General features: G+C 45.6%; 3 protein-coding genes and 1 long non-coding RNA gene across 4 annotated transcripts; 2 read left to right on the top strand and 2 right to left on the bottom strand.

The window, feature by feature from the left end:
* Positions 1–1360: 1360 nt before the first annotated feature.
* On the bottom strand, positions 1361–2434 carry LOC125769484 (uncharacterized). Its single transcript, XM_049438217.1, has one exon. The coding sequence runs from the start codon at positions 2432–2434 to the stop codon at positions 1361–1363; it is 1074 nt and encodes a 357-aa protein (XP_049294174.1).
* Positions 2435–2972: 538 nt separating this feature from the next.
* On the top strand, positions 2973–4540 carry LOC125769483 (uncharacterized). Its single transcript, XM_049438216.1, has 2 exons — positions 2973–4483; positions 4531–4540. Exons 1-2 carry the CDS (start codon positions 2973–2975, stop codon positions 4538–4540), a joined length of 1521 nt encoding a protein of 506 aa, XP_049294173.1.
* Positions 4541–4598: 58 nt separating this feature from the next.
* LOC125769482 (uncharacterized) lies at positions 4599–5344 on the top strand. The gene is made up of 2 exons (XM_049438215.1): positions 4599–5290; positions 5338–5344. The coding sequence occupies exons 1-2, from the start codon at positions 4599–4601 to the stop codon at positions 5342–5344; spliced, it is 699 nt and encodes a 232-aa protein (XP_049294172.1).
* Positions 5345–18358: 13014 nt separating this feature from the next.
* LOC125769729 (uncharacterized) lies at positions 18359–19645 on the bottom strand. The gene is made up of 2 exons (XR_007419095.1): positions 18735–19645; positions 18359–18675 (listed from the first exon to the last, which is right to left on the bottom strand). It is a non-coding gene; the product is annotated as an uncharacterized LOC125769729 (long non-coding RNA).
* Between the last annotated feature and the right edge of the window lie 266 nt (positions 19646–19911).

The raw sequence follows: 19911 nt of genomic DNA, 5'->3' as shown, positions 1-19911 counted from the left end.
GTCGTCGGTGATCACCACGATATTGTCTTCCTTCAACGGCTCCGTTTTACCCGTCCATTTGTCGCGCTTCAGTAGGGTAGGGATGTACTCTTTTTTCCATTTGTCCCAAAAGAGCTTTGAATGGTGTTGCACCAACTTGTACTGCTGTCGGTCGATGCTAGATGTCGTTAAAGCTAAGGGCGGAACCGCACTAGCATTTCGTCCTATTAGAAAATGGAACGGAGTAAGAACCTCTTCCTCGTCGTTGCTAGTTGGAATGTGCGTCAACGGTCTAGAATTCAGAATGAATTCGATTTGCAGGAGGGTTGCCATTAACGTCTCCGGTCTGGGCTTCCGGAGCCTCCACTCCTCCATCATTTGGCGCAGTCCTTTTTTATCGTCTGGATTTGTCGCTCCCATACCCCACCGAAATGCGGCGCCATTCGATGTGATGTTCATGTGCTGCTTCCCTTCCCATACGTTCGTTAAGTTCCGTCACCAGATTCTGCATTTCCTTTTCGGCCCCTACGAAATTCGTACCATTATCGCTGTACAGATGGCCGATTTTACCTCTCCGATGTTGGAAGTTTCTCAGACATACTAAGAATGCGTCAGTATCCAACTTGCAGGCCAGCTCCAAATGGACTGCCCGCGTTGACATGCACGTAAATATAACGCCCCAGCGTTTTTCCGTCGACCGCTTCACTGCTACTTCAAACGGTCCAAAGTAATCGACGCCAGTGTGCAGGAAAGGAGGAGAGTAGGGCTTGGCACGATAGTCGGGCAAGGGTGCCATTTGTGGGGCAATTGGTTTGCATGCGTGAAGGATGCACCATTGACAGCACCGCTTCACGTTGTTGAGGACCGCACGCACGTTGATGATCCAGAATTCCTGGCGCAGATGTCCCACAACCACGTTATCGGCTTGGTGTAAAGATCGTTCGTGATAGTCCCGCACTATTAGCTTAGTGACGCGGTGTTTCTGCGGTAGGAGGATCGGGTTTCGTGCGCTAGGTGGTATTGCCCCTATATTTTCCAGACGGCTTCTCGATCGCAATATTCCCTTTTCGTCGAGAAATGGCACCAACTTATTCAGCATGCTTCGCTTGTCTACTGATTTCCCTTTTTCCAATGACGAATACTCCGACGGGAAGCACTCACGCTGCGCCCTGATATATAGCAGAGTTTTAACAGCTTCTACATCCAACGTACTTATATTCGCTGAAAAGTTGGTTCTGTCTTTTACATACTGAACAAACTTCTTCAGGACTACCCCATGGCGTACCAACTTTCTCCAGTCCGAGTAGTCGTCCTCGTCCAACAGCTTGCGTTCTTCGGCGTGAAGTGTAACGCGTTCTTCTTCTGATGTAGGCTTTATGTTTTACTGTAGCCATGTGGATTCATCATTGGCTAGAAACGGTGGGCCTATTTTCCACACATCGTCGATAGCCATTGCTTTCGTCGCTCGGTCCGCGGGATTCTCCTTAGTCGGCACCCATCGCCACTGGTCCATGGCGGAAGTCTCGAGGAAGGCCGAGCTGACTCGGTGAGCGACGAACTGATGGTACTTTCTCTTCCTGTTGGTGATCCATCCCAGTACCGTTTGTGAATCACTCCAGTAATTGATTCTTTCAATATTAACCCGCAACTCCTGCTTCACTGAGTTCGTCAGTTTTGCTCCCAGCATAGCCGCCTGCAACTCGAGTCGTGGAATAGACAGGTGTTTTAGAGGAGCAACTCGGGCCTTTGCAGCAAGAAGATGTGTCTGGTAGTGTTCGCCGTTGTAGCTTCTAAGGTACACGCACGCTGCAAATGCCTCTTCTGACGCATCTACGAACGTGTGCAGCTCAATTGATTGTGCGTTTGTTGGTAAAACACATCGTGGGACCTCAAATTGATGTGCGTTCTTGAGTAGGTTGAGCCACTCGTTCCATTTGACTCCCAGATCTTCCGGTATTTGTTCGTCCCAATTCGTTACGGCTTTGTGGATCGATCGCATCAATATCCTTCCTAGGATCGTAATGTGGCTAATCATGCCTATAGGGTCATAAATGCTCATCACGAAGCTGAGCACTTCTCTTTTTGTAGGGTTCGTTCGAGCGTCTAGCACTTCCGGGCGAATATTGGAATGTTTTATGTTGTATCCCAAACTATCCGAGTGAATGTTCCAGAACACTCCGAGTACCTTTTCGTACGATGCATTCTTCTCTCCGAAGAATATTATCGTTTCCTGTATCTGTCTTCTTTGTTCCGGAATGGCCTTCAGTAACTCTTCCGCGTTGCTGATGAAATTTCGTATATGAAACCCTCCGCTCTGGTGAACTTCAATTACTTGCGCGGTGGTATCGATGAAACTATCGATGTAGTCGTCAACGTAATGTTGCCTTATGATAGCGTCAACCGCCTTCGGGTGAGTTTTCTCGCATCGCTGCGCGTTATGATTTTTTAATTCCATTTTGTAAAATTTTTGTAAAATTTTGTAAGATTTTTGTAAAATTTCAAAAAGAGATGTTGTTGAGTCGGGACCCGAAAGTAACTGTGAGTTCAAAGATACTCCCTGAACCTTTGCTGCCGCGTCAAACACAAGACGAGGTTTCGGGTTTGGCTTGTTTTTGTTAATCACTATGAAGTGTGGTAGATAGTAGGTTCGAGTATCCCAGATTCCAGAAGCGTTGGAGGATTTGGACAGGCACAAGTCAGGGTTTTTCAACTCGATTGAGAAACTCGAAGAGCTGGATGAAAACGACGCCAGCATCGAGGCATACATCCATGAGAGGAGTGATTTTGAGGATCGTCATCGGAAGCTGAAATCATTCCTACGGGAAAACCAACCGAAGGAAGAGGGTACGCTACACGACACGACGGGTTTGGCTTCCTCGACGCTTGCCTTTTTTCGGCCAAACGCTTCTAACCTACGTCTGCCAAAGATCGAGCTTCCAACGTTTGATGGAGACCATACAAGATGGCTTTCGTTCCGAGATCGGTTCATAGCCATGATCGACGCGTCTGCAGAACTTCCCGCCATCGCTAAGCTCCAGTACCTGCTTTCATCGCTAAAGGGAGAAGCAGCTTTACCCTTTGAGCACACTCCTTTAACATCCGACAACTATCCAGTTACGTGGGCGGCACTTCTGAAGCGGTACGATAATTCACGGTTGTTAATCCGTGAATACTATCGTAAATTGCACCATCTTCCGGGTGTGCAACTGGTGTGCGTCGACAAACTTACACATCTAGTGGACGAATTCACTCGCTTTGTCAACGGATTGGTGAAGCTGAAGGAACCGGTGGATGCATGGGACACGCCGCTTTCGAATATGCTGATCATGAAGCTGGATCGTGAGACGCTGCTGGCTTGGGAAAAACATTCCGTGCATTTCCCAAAGGATAAGTACAAGGATGTGATCGCTTTTGTGCAGGATCGGATCCAGATCCTAAAATCAACGAATGATTTTGCATGTGAGCATATTGGTAATGTAAGAAAGGTGGCCGGCAATCATCATCAGTCAATGCAAAAAAGGTCCATCGCAAATGCAGCTGCATCAAACGCGACACTTTCCTCACCCCCGGCTCATTCTCAGCAATTGAAGTGCCCCTTAGCATGCACCGACGCTCATCTTCTACGCAACTGTCCGATATTCATCGCTAAGGATGGTCAGCAGCGACGAGATGTCGTTACAAACAAGCACCTGTGTTGGAATTGTTTGAGTGGCACTCATCACGTTAAATCATGCAAATCTGATTATTCGTGTAGAACGTGCCGTCAACGTCATCATACACTTCTGCATATCACTCCGGCCACAGCAGTTACCATGGCAGCACATTTGGATGACGATAAGGTGTTTCTAGAGACGGCACAGATTGTGATTCGAGATGATTACGGTAATGAGCATGAGGCAAGGGCTCTACTGGATTCGGGGTCCATGTCGAATTTCATCTCTGAGGAATGCGCTCGCAAACTAATGACCAACCGCAACAAGGTCAATATTGCTGTTTCGGGCATCGGAAATGCGGTGGTACATCAAGTAAGGGGTTCGATCGTCGCTACAGTTCGGTCCAAGCATCAACCCTTCGCTACGGAAATGGCTTTCTTGATTTTGGACAAGCCATCAGCTGCCATCCCTACTTCATTTTCGGACATCTCATCGTGGAAAATGCCAGATGTGGAATTAGCTGATCGCGCCTTCAACGTTCCGGGGGAAGTCGACATCATCATCGGAGGCGATACTTTCTGGGAACTTCACACCGGTCGCAAACGCTCTCTCGGCATGGGAAGACCGTGGCTGGTGGAAACCCATTTCGGTTGGGTGGTCACCGGAAACATTCATCATTCATCGCCTGGTCCGCGACTGTGTCATCTCGCAGCAACCGACATACCATTAGAAGACATCATGCAGCGGTTTTGGCAGAACGAAACCATAGCCGACGATACTGTTTTATCGGTGGAAGAAGATGCCTGCGAAAGACACTACGTGGCTACTACCGTCCGCAACACTTCGGGGAGGTATGTCGTTAGTTTACCGTTTAATTCCAATCCTCATATCGTTTTAGGGGATTCTAAATACACAGCAGATCGCAGGCTTCGTTGTATGGAACGTCGTCTGAGCGATAACCCTAAAATGAAGGAGGAGTATGTGAAATTCATGGTCGAGTACGAGCGTTTGGGTCACATGAAGAGGTTAAGTGATCCGGTAGACGATTCGGTTCAGCACTACTACCTTCCTCATCATGCAGTAGTGAAGGAGACAAGCACAACAACCAAAGTCCGAATCGTGTTCGATGCATCGTGCAAGTCTTCGTCTGGCTATTCACTCAACGACAAGCTACTAGTTGGGCCGGTGATCCAAGACGACCTGTTCACCATCATTGTGCGCTTCCGGTCACATGCAATCGCGCTATCAGCAGATGTGGAGAAAATGTACCGTCAAATTCTCCACGAACCTAGCGACGAAAGGTACCTTCGCATTCGGTACCGGGAAAGTCCTGCACAGCCAATTCAGACCTTCCAGTTGCTGACAGTAACCTACGGAACCGCATGTGCACCATTTTTGGCAACGCGGACTTTAAAGCAAATTGCGCATGACCACAAGGCACAATATCCTCGAGCAGTGAACTCAGTACTGAACGACTTCTACGTGGATGATTTGCTCACGGGTACCGAAGACGTATTGGAGGCAGTTGAAATGCGGGCACAGATCTCAGAAATGCTCAAATCGGCTGGATTTTCATTAAAAAAGTGGGCCTCTAACGTACCGGAAGCATTACAGAACATCCCATCGGAGGACTTGGCAGTTCTCCCGACGCATGAGTGGCAAGATCCCCAATTCGTATCCACCCTGGGGCTCATGTGGGAACCAGCAACTGATATGCTTCGCGTGCGGATTGGTCTACCAACTGCTGCCCCGGTGATGACAAAGCGGCTAACACTATCATACATAGCGAAAATCTTTGACCCCCTCGGATTGCTGAGTCCAACCATAATCATCGCTAAGCTCTTCATGCAGCAATTGTGGTCGTTAAAGACAAACGGGAAATCATGGGACTGGGATAGTGAGCTACCATCACATCTCCAGCGGGAATGGTCGGCGTTCCATTCTAAGCTTCATTCACTTCGTGAAGTAAGCATCCCGCGATACACTTCGGTTAAACAAGCAACATGTGTGCAGCTGCACATCTTCGCGGATGCTTCGCAGGTAGCATATGGTGCTTGTTGCTACGTCAGAGCAGAAAGCCAGCACAAAATATCGGTACAACTAGTGGCAGCCAAATCCAAGGTTGTTTCTCTGACAAACACAAATTCAATCGCCAGATTAGAGCTCTGTGCGGCGAGATTGGCAGTAGACTTGTTCCGGAAGGTCATTCGGTCTCTCAACGGCACTTACGAAGCATTCACTTGGACTGATTCTATGACCGTTCTACACTGGCTGAATTCTGCACCTCGACGATGGAAGCCATTTGTGGCAAACAGGGTGGCTCAGATTCAGGAAGAGACTAGAATCAAGGGCTGGAAGCATGTACCCGGTGTAGACAATCCAGCAGACGATGTGTCACGAGGTCTACTTCCAGACAAATTGCTGGATTGTCATCGTTGGTGGCACGGGCCACATTGGTTAAGCAGGAAGATAGAAGATTGGCCTCAGAGTGAACCTGCAAGAGACGAGATCGAATCATCAAAGGAAGAACGAGTTCAACCGCGCATGGCTGCTGTATCCACTATAAACGAGTTTAGCAGCACACTCTTCAAACGATTCTCCATTTACCATAGGCTCAGGCGAACTATGGCGTATTGCTTACGTTTCATCAATTGTCTAAGGGCAGGCAAATCATCACATACTCCATCTACAAAATCTCATGCCACGGTTCAGGAGCTGATCACGTTAGTTCCATTACTGACAAAGAGTGAGTTGCTTGAAGCAGAACGTCGGTTGTGTCATCTCGCCCAGCAGGAGTCGTTTTCGGATGAGCTGCACGAGATCAAGAACAGTAGAGATGTTCCGCGCAACTCGAAATTGAAGTGGCTGTCGCCGTTTATTGATCAGTCGGGAATCCTGCGTGTTGGTGGCCGGCTGCGCAATGCACAAATGAGCGAATCATCGAAGCATCCTATATTGCTCTCTTCTAAGCATCAATTGGCGGTACTGCTGGCGGTGTCATATCACGAGAGACACTTACACGCCGGTCCGGAATTATTGTTATCCATAATTCGTCAACGGTTTTGGATAATTGGTGGCCGCAATTTAACGAAGGCTGTTTATCACCGGTGTCTTCGATGCTTCAAGGCAAAACCCGTATTGGTGAAACAATCCGTCGCTGATCTTCCTACTTCAAGGGTTTCACCAACAAGGCCGTTTGCTGTGAGTGGCGTCGATTACTGTGGTCCGGTATTTCTGAAGTCTACGGTACGCAACAGAAGTGCAACGAAAGCATACATCGCTATCTTTGTATGTTTTGCAACAAGAGCGGTTCACATAGAACTTGTGGGTGATCTCACTACCGCTGCCTTCTTAGCAGCTTTACGGCGTTTCGTGGCACGCAGAGGGAGGATAGCGGAACTGCATTCGGACAATGCAACAACATTTAAGGGTGCTGCACATGAGCTTCGTCGCATCCATGAAATGCTGAAAGGCAGCGATCGTGATCGTCGTGAGCTGTTCAACTGGTGTGCTAACGAGGAAATCAAGTGGAAATTCATTCCACCACGGGCGCCACACTTCGGGGGGCTGTGGGAAGCTGCAGTCCGGTCGGCGAAGCAACACCTCATACGCACTTTGGGAAGCACAAGCCTCACGCAGGAGGGTATGATTACGGTGCTAGCACAGGTTGAACAGTGCCTAAATACTCGACCTTTGGTCCCACTTTCGAGTGAGCCCACGGATATGGAAGCGCTCACTCCTGGGCACTTTTTGATAGGGTCAAACATGCTAGCGTTGCCGCAGGTTGATAGAAGTTCGGTTTCGCCAAATAGGTTGAAGGAATTCGATCAAATTCAACATCATGTTCAGAGCATTTGGTCGCGTTGGTATCCTGAATACCTACAACAGCTACAGGCCCGCGCGAAACGTTTTATGTCTCATCCGGTACCGCTAGAAATAGGACAACTGGTTATCATAAGGGAAGATAACATACCACCTACCTTATGGCCAACGGGAAGGATATCTAGTTTGCATCCCGGAAAGGATGGAGTAGTTCGGGTAATAACGCTCCGCACAGCGTCAGGAAAACAAATTGTACGCGCAGTAAATCGGGTAGCAATCCTACCAAATCCGGTTAGTAGCAATTCAGAGGAGCTAGTCGATATTATACCTGAATAGTTTTCAACACAAACCACGCTACATTGTTGACACTCATAGTTGTCAGTACACGAAAAAACAAAACACCAACATACACACAGTTACACTCATACGGAATGTTAGGAGATAAGCGGTTACATGAAATTCTAAAGCGAAAAGTAGATTAGTAGATCAGAACATTGCATGAATTTTTAAAGAAGTTCCTTCTTTGGTGGCCGGGAATGTGAAATTTACTGTTAGCTATAATTTTTAAATGTTACGTTAAATGATAAGGATTGACATTAAGGGACAATTAGGACGAACTATAATGAACTTTGCATGTAAAATGAACTCGGACAAATGAATAAACAGTTGCAAACAGAACGGCGCCAAGACTGCACGGGTTTCTTTTCTATACATTTCTTTACCGCGATATTTTCCAGTTTCGAGAGTTTTTCTCACAATAGCCCTTTGCTACGTATTCTTCGAACGTCCTTTTGGCCCATGCCTTTAACTCGGGATTCTTAGCGAGTTGGCGTTCTAGGCTCTTGAGTCGACCCAACGCGCTATCGTAGCTTTTTGGAAAGGATACAACCTCATTTTTCCACAAAAGTCCAACCTCGTATCGTCTATTTTCATATCTCATGGTATCTTGAAGAATGGCGTTTGCCCGTTCTTCTACTTCACTGCATATCGTTTTCGTCGTGACTCTTACGCCGAAATCTTCGGTTGAAAAGTATTTTTCAAGCATATCGTTCATACGCTCGTCTTCTCTTGCAATCATGAGATGTTCTGGGTCATTACTGTAAGATTTCTCTTTTCCGAATATGGTCCACCCGAGTTTCTATCGCCATTGGTTCGTTCTTGTTTCCGGTGCTTCGATCCAGCGGGATCATCAGATGACCGTGATTGATGCCTATCAGAATGGTTGGACGAATTCGTTCATAGTGGGGCATCGGGACTCGCGCCAAGTGAGGATATCGTTTACGCATTTCTTGCGCGTCCATACTCTGCATTGGAAGACGTAGATTTCGAATCGTTCTCACGTCTTCAAGTTCATATTCTTCACTTCCACTTCCCCTCACCTTCACACGAACTCGTCGGCTTGAATTATCTTCGTTCTCGATGTCGTTCGTCCATTTTATTATCAGTGGATCACAGCGACCTTGTAGCGACAATTCATCGGCGATCGTATCCTCGATCAACGTTAGTGATGAACCGGAATCCAGGAACGTATACGTATTTACCTCTAGTGAACCATTTCGCAATGTAACCGGAATAATCTGATAGTAGATCTTCTTCTTCGGGGCCGTTACCTGATGATGGTGGACATGCTGTTCCACCGTTGCGGGTGTTACCTTTATCTGATGTAGCAATGAATGATGCTTTGCTAGGCAGCCATTTACTTCGTAGCCCTTCCATATCCTGCAGTCTTTTATCTGGTGATTAGCGAAACGAAGACATCCATGGCATAGACCAGCTTTTCGTACCACCATCCATTTTTCAGCAACACCCTTTTCGCGAAAAGCTGAACAGCTTGGCAATCCGTGGTAGCCTTCACACTCAGGGCACTTTGTACGCCTAGTTGAGGTGTTATCGTAACGCCGAGATGGTCCAGTATTTTTCTGCCGATTATTTGCATGTAACAGAACTCTATCTCGTCCTGACGTTTTCGCAACTCGTCGAATCGTGCGGGCTTTCAGCTTCAGCCATTCGTTTAGCTCATCAATAGATGTTATTTCTCCCTTTGGTTTCGTGTCGTACTCAACCCACTTTACCTGGTACGTCATAGGAAGCTTGGCGATTATGTCGTCGAGTAAACGCGGATCGTTCAAGTATGCAGGGCAGTTTAACACCGTAACGTTTGTCACCAGATTGTCGAGGGCGTCTGAAAGCTCTGGAATGTTCATTGTGTTGTCAACACGTACCTTTAGTACGTCCTTTAATAGCTCGCGATACACCATCTCCGGTCGGCCAAACGATTCTTCTAAACGTTCTATTATCATGGGAACATTCTTAGGATCAAGCAGAAGTTGTCGGATGCTTTTCTCGGCTTCTCCTCGTACATATCGTTGAATACGGTGTAGATTCTCTAACTCCGTAAACTTCCCCTGCCTTGTTGTTTCTTCTAGGGTTTTCTTAAAAACCGGCCACTGTTTAGGTTTTCCTTCGAAAACAGGAAGTTCCATTAGTGCCTCTCGTCGAAGCAGAGGTTCCAAAACACTTTCCATTCCTCTTGACTCGATTCTCGAGTCGTTTAGAGCCTTCACGAGGTCTTGAAAAAACGAACGATCATCGCTTGCTTTCGATGTAGAAGGTTCCTGAATCGCTGTGCGCATCTGTTGCGTACATTTTATGCAAAGCCATTCTTCCGAAAGTCTCGGGACCACGGTCAGGTTAGCACACCCTAAGTGAAACCAACGGTCACAGTCGTCACATCGCACCATGTGCTCTTCGGCGTTATCTGGACGTGTGCATAGTCTACACGCCCCCTCGGGGTTGTCGACAAATAACTTCTTCCCCTTGGTAGTCATCTCAGCTTCCACGATCGTTGTAAGTCGTGCAGCTGCCTATTGCAATCGTTTTGTCGTCAACCAGATCTTTCGACGTAGTTCACCGGGTTGTTTACACCGTCCACGTTGCAGGAACTCAGCGCGAAAACTCTCGAACACGCCTTTCCTCGATCTGGTCACGCAGCCAACCACCGATGCACCTGATACGCAGTACGTATCCGCCGTCAAACGTTGCGGAACCCAACGGCTGTCAGGTCCTCTCTGGAGCCACCAATGTCGCTCGCCCTCTTCGTCGCCGCCCAGCCGCGAAGGTAGCTGGACCGTCAGCGCTCCCGATGGAGAGCCACAATCTTTCGCCCGTCGCCGACTCGTTACCCCAAGCTTGGTGGAGGCCTATTTCGGATAGAGACGCGCGCCTACCCCTTCTCGTGGTCGGTATGGACGAGGATTCGCACCGCAAAGCGGTTGCCTTCCAAGCTAGTTGCCCCAAGCTTGCGGGGGCCTATGCTGGGCGGAAGGGGAATCCTGTCGATGAGCAGACGCAGTCGAAGGAGTTTTTGAAGCAGAAGAGGAAAGAAGCGACCTTGTCTGATGCCAACTAGTGTCCAACAAGAATTACCGCGGGTGGGGTTCCGGAAGGATTTAGGAGGCTACAAGGATAACACAAGTAGATCGATCGAACTTTCGGGTTTGAAAATAGAAAGGTATAAGTGTTGTTGCGCTTGGATTACAATTTGCTTCCATGTTTTGTTTATTTCAGACATCAAGTCGTTATTACAGGACATTTTTTATTAGCGATGGATATAATTTTGATTAGTTAAAGTGCTAAGTAAATCTAAGTAGTAAATCCTAAGTATTTCAAAAGAAAATATTTTACAGCTTTCTAGTCTCGAACTCTCGCTGGATACCGTACGGCTCTCCAGCCAGCAGACAGGGCTATGGACGGTGCTTGTGCAGGTCCCGCAAGCAAGGATGCTACTTAACTTACTAAGTCCCGCCTGTCTACTAAACACTAAGCTGCGTGCGTTATAGTGTACAATTAGGCCACGCCTACTTCTTATTTACTAATCAATTTTAGTTGAATCTATTAATACGATTTTAATACGGCTACGATATTAATACGGCCACACCTTCTCTTGGAGCACTTATCGTGATGGCTGCCGCGGCAACATCATTTGTTGACATTGCTTCGAAGCCGGCTCACAAGCATTCGAATAGGTAAACAGAAAGGTGAATAAAACTACTAATTATTTTTACTTATTGAAACATCCGCTTCATTACAATTGTTTCCCTCATCTTCTAATCGTAGATTATTTATTTGCATTCACAGACGGTGTCTCGTATTCACCTACAGAGACGGTGATTTGTTTCATACCATATGCAATGAATGTTTGTAACAATGACGACGATGTTACGCAAAAACAAAACAAACAAAGATACATTCTAATCTGATGTAGGTGATGTTAGTTCCTCGTGAAATATACATTTTATTTGTTTTATGAAGTTTTAGCCCCTCTTAAAATGATTTGGTGGAAGTGCAGTATGTACGATTGCGTCAGAATAATCGATTCAAATAACCTATGTTTGAACCGATAATGAATGTATAATCTTGCGTTTTGATAGCCAATAAAAAGTTAGAAATTTGCAACATTTTGTATTTTATTAATACTGATGTATTTCAAACCTGATACAGAATAATCGAGCGAAATTTTGTTCGAAAATAACTTTTTTTGACGCGTGTGATCATCCTATATTTCCAATGTGATCTTGCACCTGTTTGAAGAAATCACATTAAATAAATCACTGTTTTGCCTAAACCGCCTGCGAAAACAAACCATGGAAGGTGTTAACGCCACTACCACATTAATAATGAAGAAAAATTTAAGTTTAGCGCAACTTTTATACATATTACGAATAACCGAAACATATTTTAATTAAATTGTAACTAATTTATTATTGCAGCCAATTCAAGGAACAGAGGAGGTGCTTCACCTCATTGAACTGGTGAAAACCTACCCATGCCTGTTTAAGGACTCGGATCGCCAGTACAAAAATGCTGAGATCCGACACCAGGTATGAGTAGAAATAGGCTCTTCTTTGGGCCATTCATCAGAGGACGTCCACCAAAAGTGGAAGAATCTGACGAATACCTACCGGCGCACGAAGAAGGAAATAGTACGACGCCAAGTGACCGGATCAGGTGAATGATTTACGAATCTATATTATGTTATGTTTATCTATAGAATGTTTTAGTTATATAATGTTTACTGTTTTTTAATGATTATTTCCAGGATCGCGTGAGGTGTTGCAAAACTGTTGGTTCGCGTTCGAGCATATGACATTTGTGCACGACACGACAGCACAGCGACCAACAGTAAATAGTGTAAGTAATTCAATTTTATAACAATTTTATTGTGTAGCTCTCTGAGGTTGCGGCAGATGATAGGGCCGTAGGTTATTTTGTTGGAGTGGGGAATACGCAGTATAAGCGTTGCTGGGATTTCGGATTATGTACACTACACTGAAGAGAATCACATGTGCTCTGTATGCTTGTACGTCTATTGGCGGACTTAAATTGTAATTAGTTAGTTTACAAGGTTGGGCAATGGTTGCCTCCCTGCACCGCAAATGTCACACCTATCTCGTCGAACTATGGGCTATTGAGGGGTAATAATTGCCTATCTTCAACACTCCTCCTCAATTAGTAGTCCTCAACTGTTTTCTATATTAACCCCAAACTACTCGCGAACATATGGTGTTTTACTGCACCTAATGGCTTTGTTAATATATCCGCGTTCATTTGATCCGTAGGACAATACTTTAGTTCAACATCTCCCTGTTGACATAGGTCCCGCACGAAATGATGTCTCGTTTCGATATGCTTGGAGCGCTTGCTAGATTTCTCTGAACGAGCAAACAAAAGACAAGCCTGGTTGTCCCCATTCACTATTGTTGCGTTACGTTGGACTTCTCCTAGATCACCTAGAAGGCGGCGTAACCACAATACCTCTTGGCAGGTCTCTGCCAATGCAACGTACTCTGCTTCCATAGTGTATAGTGTAACATTGCCCTGCTGACGACTTGCCCAGGATACTGCTCCTCCTGAGAAATATACCACGAAACCAGTTGTTGATTTTCGCGTAGAAGAATCTCCCGCCCAGTCCGCATCGGAAAATGCGACTAAATCACTGCAGTCGATTCTATCGTGCTCATTACCTAGCTTTAACATCCAAGATTTGGTACCTTTAAGATATCTAACAGCACGCTTGGCTGCCACCCAATCACTTTCCGTTGGGGCACTAAACTTCCTTCCCAGTATCGTAGCTGTTGTCATAAGATCCGGCCGTGCACAAACGGCTACGTACAATAGTGCTCCCACCACAGATCGGTACTTAGTACTATCTTCTAGTAATTCGCTTTCATTTACATTTTTCAAATAACCTTGGTCCATTGGTGTTTTTACAGTTTTCGCATCACTAAGTCCTATCCTGTTCACTAGCTTGTTGATGTAATTAGTTAACCCGATACTGTAAACACCGTTTTCCTTATGAACTTCTAGCCCTAGAAAGAACTTTACATCACCGAGACAAACAATTTCAAAATGTTCTTTCAAGTCCTCATACACTCCTGATATAGTTTTCTTGTTTTCACAACCTACAAGAATATCGTCAACGTATACAATAATATATACCGTTTCACCGTTTCTGTCCCGCGTGAACAAACATGGATCGGCAGAACTTGCAACGAACCCCAGTTCTCCCACTACACCCGAGAGCTTCTCGTTCCAGCATCGCGCAGATTGTTTCAGTCCGTATATACTTTTTCTCAGCTGACACACTAACTCCTCCTTTCCAGGAACCTCGTATCCGTGGGGCTGACGCATGAAGATCTCTTCATCTATCTCTCCGTAGAGATAAGCAGTACGTACGTCCAGATGCTGCAAATAAAGATTTTTCTTACCAGCTAGCACCAGCAATGTGCGGAGAGTAGTATGCTTCGTGACCGGTGCGTAAACTTCATCGTAATCCTCTCCATATCGTTGGTTGTACCCTTGGGCTACTATCCGTGCTTTGTACCGCACGATCTCGTCCGACTCGTTGCGCTTCTGCTTGTAGACCCATTTACTGCCAAATGCTCGTTTCCCTTCGGGAAGCTGAACTAATTCCCAAGTCTGATTCTGCTTGTGCGATTGGATCTCGCTGTCCATCGCCTGTTTCCACGAATTACGATTTGCACTCGAAATCGCCTCCTTGTAGCATGTTGGCTCCTCTGCCGTGTGCGCTGCAACTCCCACTACGAAGTCGCTCAGCTTACTCGGCAGTTCACCGCGATTTACACGGCTGGAACGTCTTAATGACGTCACGTCACCTTCTCCCAGTTGATCGGTGTTGTCTACTTCCAATGAAGCCGTCAGATCCTCAGCTTCATCAACGTCAGTCGTATCGAAAAATAGACTGTCTTCGCTCGCCTCCTCCGCAACTTCCTCCTCTATGGTTTCGTTTGTTGGGCTCGATGTAATGTAGTTTTCCACAACACTATCCAAAGAAGAATAGCCTTGAGTATCTGATTTCACTGATTTTACCGGCCGTTTTCTTTAATTTCCTTTCAGTTGATTTCGCATTGGTCGTAGCACCATCACCCTCCAGGAATTTTGCGTCCCGGCTGATTGTGATTTTATTCGTTTCTGTATCCACGAAACGATATCCTTTGTGCTCATCAGAATATCCAATAAAAATCAACTTTCTCGCCTTACTGTCAAACTTTCCTCTGTTGACACTTGGAATGTGTACGTATGCTGGACAACCATACACCTTAAGATATCCTAATTCTGGCTTCCTTCCAAACCACTTCTCGCACGGGGTCGTACTTATAGAACGCGTAGGTAATCTGTTCTGTAAGTATGCTGCTGTCATAACCGCTTCACCCCAGTACCATTTGTCAAGCTCTGCGCCAAGGAGCATCGAGGTTGCCATTTCCTCTAGAGAGCGATTCTTCCTCTCTGCCACACCGTTCTGTTGCGGTGAATGAGCTGTTGTGTATTGTGCCTTTATGCCTTGCTTTGCGTAGAAAATACGTAAATTGTCGTTGACGTACTCGCCTCCACCATCGGATCGTATTATTCTCGGCTTCCGAGCAAAGAGATTTTCCACAAAACGCACATACTCTTTGATTTTCTCTGCAGCGTCAGACTTCCTCTCTTTTCCCTCCTGGCGTTGTTGTCCGCATCGGACCACATAGATCTGTGTGTATTAAATCCAACACCTTTGCCGATTTTATTTCCGATGCCTTTGGAAATGGATTTCTCGCTGATTTACCCTTGATGCAAATTTCACAGGATTCCTGAACACCGCAGTCCACGATTTTCATTCCAGTAGCCAGTTTCTCGTTCAATATTTTCGGGATGACGCATAAATCGCGATGACCAAATCGACGATGCCACGTGTGCTTGCAATTTGTATTGTGTGTCTTTTTCTCGGCCATTTTGGACACTTCAACTAACCTCAACCCATACAAGCAATCACTGCGTTCACATCTAAGCATTAGCTTATTGTTCGTATCATTGACCTCACACCCATTCGATTTGAAAGCCACTGTGTATCCACTGGCAACCATTTTGTCCACTGAAATGAGCCCTGTTGCCAACGTCGGAACATATAAGACGTCTTTTAACGTAATGTTCATGACGCCGCCATTTGCACCAACACAACGCACCATTCCATAACCAATACCGCTTGCTTCGGTAATGTTCCCATCGGCCAAAGCGACGCTAGGACCCTTTTGTTGAACAAGCTTTTCGAAGAATTTCTTATCACTGGTCATGTGGCAACTCGCACCACTATCGATCAGCCACCCATTTGTCTGATATGAACCAGACAAGAAACACATACTGTTACACTCCGCGCGGGAGCCATTTTGTTTTTGTTCCTTGAAACGACAGTTTCTTTTCAAATGACCCGGCTTACCGCACTTGTAACACACTGTTTTGTGGCTTTGTTTCACGTATCCCTTCATGGCCTTCAGTTCGCTGGTGTTCCCTGATCGATCTTTCCTTCGCTCACTTTCGTCGAGCAACTTCGACTTAACGACTTCCACCGTTAATTCGGAATCCGGGCGACTCTCCAATGCAGTCACCAGCCCACCATATGATTCCGGCAGGCTCCGGTGAATCATTGCGACTCGTAGCTCTGGCTGAAGCACCAGACCCGCTATTGTGAGTTTGTCAAATAAACTCTCGAGATCCATCAAATGTTTATCCATATCGCCACCCTCGATCAGCTTCATGTCACAGATTTTACTTAGAACCGACACTCGCGACGTTGCAGTCGTCTTCTCGTGAAACGAACGCAATTTGTCCCAAAACTCTTTTGCCAAAGCTATGTCTTTTACCAAATTCACTTGGTTATCCTCGATGCAAAGCCCCATCGTGGCACGCGCCTTGCAGTCATCCTTGACCCATTTCTCCGGTGGTGACTCCGGTTTTGGATCAGCGATCACATACCATGTTTCTTCACGAATGAGAAGCATTTCCATTCGAAACTTCCAGGTGCTGTAGTTCGAATTGTTCAATTTTGCAAACGAGAGTTTGCCGGGTTCCGCCATTTTGTTTCACACACTATGCCGTACAACACACAAAAACCGACGCGCACGTTCCTGTAGCAAAACTAGCCTTTCTTCACTGTACAATCGAACTTTCCCAGGATAATTATATCCGTGCTGGGCCCATAACCTGCTGGAGTGGGGAATACGCAGTATAAGCGTTGCTGGGATTTCGGATTATGTACACTACACTGAAGAGAATCACATGTGCTCTGTATGCTTGTACGTCTATTGGCGGACTTAAATTGTAATTAGTTAGTTTACAAGGTTGGGCAATGGTTGCCTCCCTGCACCGCAAATGTCACACCTATCTCGTCGAACTATGGGCTATTGAGGGGTAATAATTGCCTATCTTCAACATATTTAACATGAGGTGCCGTGCTAAGTGTTTGTTAACATGTAAACATTTAACATGCATGCATGCAGCATGCATGCCTCCAAATGGCCGCAGACAATACTCTTTCATGGCAAACGCTTGATCCCCTAGAAAGTAGAATGGCACTTCGATCTTGTAGGGAACTTGTAGAATTTCCGGATCGGGAATATTTAACTCCTTGCGATCCAGTTTTGGGTATATAGGACTGTTTGCTAAAACACCGCCATCCGATATTCTCCCCTGGCAACCGACGTCAGCGAAAAGAAAGTTGTAATTTGAGTCCGCTATTGCTAACAACACAATACTAAAATTGTGTTTGTAATTGTAAAACTGGCTTCCGGAATTCGCTGGTGCTTTTAAAGGGACATGTTTACCGTCGATGACACCATTGACATGCGGGAAATTCCATTGTTCTTCGAATCCCTTTAAAATCTTCAACCATTCTGATTTATTGGAAGGCAGCTGAAAAGATATAACATCAAAATCATAAATGTTATGTTAAAATCTGTTGTAAAACACCATCGTTATCATTTAATGTAATATGTTATTATTTCTATCATTGCAGGCGAATCTGGAAGGCGAATCACCGGCTCCATCTACATCGGCCATGCTGCCGGGACGAACTCTCCAGCCGAAGCGGAAGCGGACGCAAACGAGTCGTTCCGAGCAGATTGCGGAGTGCTTGGGAGCCCTGAAACGTTTAACGAACACTACTCCTCGTCCAATGACAAAGGCCAGAGCTCTGGGCAACTTTGTAGAGGCGCGAGTCGCTGCCTACGAACAAAGTAACCCAGCGTTCTGTGACCGGCTCATTGAAGCTGTTACAGCTACGTTGAACGAGGAAGTAGCGATATTCAACGCCCCTGGCTCCTGCGACCATGACCACGTGTGATCCGGACCACGTATGTGAAGACCACTCCCCATCTTATGACCTATCCTCCTTGTTCACAGTGTGAACAGAAAATCATGACAAAAACCTATTGTCACAGCTTATCGGCTCTTATCAGAGCCACCAGATATATACAAAAAGATATTTTTGAGACCTTTGAAAACACTACACAATGTAAGAGGTCCTTGAATGATCTTTTTTTCTTTTTAGACGACGACGACAACAACGCATTTGTTAAGGCTGAGGTGTAATTTAGCAGGATCAAATGTGTTAGTCTCCCACTATGAAGTTACAACTGAGATACTTATTTTGCATTGGAACATCAAACACGGAATAATCAGTTCAGCATGCTGAGGGATCATTCGGATTAATACTGCTATGTGAAAAACGCGTGCTGTTCCCACATTACACTAATTATGACTTAGTTAATAAGAACGTAATTACATTATTGATAATATGGAAAATATACAATACCTTCACATATTCCTTTACCTCGTGTATTATATGTTCACAAATTTCCTGCACGGTCCGGGATACAGATGGACTTGAGACCTGAAGTTAATCATTAGTTAATAAAAGAGTATATAAGTTAATTGCTTAAAATAACTTACCCTAAACATAAAGGATAGCGATTCATATGAGTCCCCAGAGGCCAAAAAGCGAAGCGCGATGGCAAGCCGTTACTTAGCAGTTATTGCTTTACGCATTGTTGTATCTACTCTGCATATTTTTGGACCGATTAAAGACAAACATGAAGGAACTCCTCCCGATTGAGTCGCAGAAAATCGTTCATCCGGTTGTTGGCACCTTCTCCATCGATTGCCTTTAACAATCGGTTCCACACATCTTCCCTTTCCAAAAAGAAATCCGTAACCCAGATCCGGCAGTTTTCTGATCGCGATTCTTCCTCCTCCTCCTGCTCTTCTATCAGTAGTAGAGCTGTACTCTGTTGGTTTGGTTGGTGTTGGCCTGTGTTGGTTTTTAGCTACATAAGAATGTTTCATTCCCGATTTAATTGTGCTGAATTTACTAAACTTTATTTTACTAATAATTTATAACACAAATATTGATAATTTAAAATTAAAAAATAAACAAATTGAACATTCCCAGCGGTCAAGCTTTCATGCGTTTCACCTCGTTTCATCCCCTTTCAACCCTCGTTGGCCTATCTTTTGCGTGTCAACACAAGCTATCTCTGTTTTATCGTTCGTCAAACATGTTCTTGTCTCGCTCTTTTCACACATTGCAGAAATTCGACGTGCTCCGCGTTGTGTATGTACACGCCGAGCTTATGGAATATCTTTGTGTCAAAACCATTTTGACAGCACCGTCATTCTTTGGCCGTCATATTTTGTTATACTTTCGAAGTGCAAGGTTTGGTTAGTTTATTGCATAGTGTAGTATCGTGCCAGGTCGTTCTGCTCCCGTCGATAGTCGAACATCGAATCCCCGTTGCCTTCCCTAAGCGGTCTGCTCCTGCGCCTCTTCATGTGTGTGTGCGGCAACCCAATTAACAATTCCATACAGGGAAACACACATGATAAGCTGCGGAGAGCCCACTTTTGGAAATCGGGCAAGCGAATATGAAAGTAGGGAAGGTTGATACGGAAACACCCAATATGTTAGCAAATCGCCCAATATAGATACGAAATCGCGTGCAATTGATATACAGGGAAACACACATGATAAGCTGCGGAGAGCCCACTTTTGGAAATCGGGCAAGCGGATATGAAAGTAGGGAAGGTTGATACGGAAACACCCAATATGTTAGCAAATCGCCCAATATAG

The sequence above is a fragment of the Anopheles funestus genome, chromosome 3RL (assembly GCF_943734845.2).
Source record: "Anopheles funestus chromosome 3RL, idAnoFuneDA-416_04, whole genome shotgun sequence".
NCBI classification, from domain to species: domain Eukaryota; kingdom Metazoa; phylum Arthropoda; class Insecta; order Diptera; family Culicidae; genus Anopheles; species Anopheles funestus.
The sequence above is the reverse complement of the archived record's forward strand: the minus strand, read 5'-3'. Positions and strand labels throughout refer to the sequence as shown.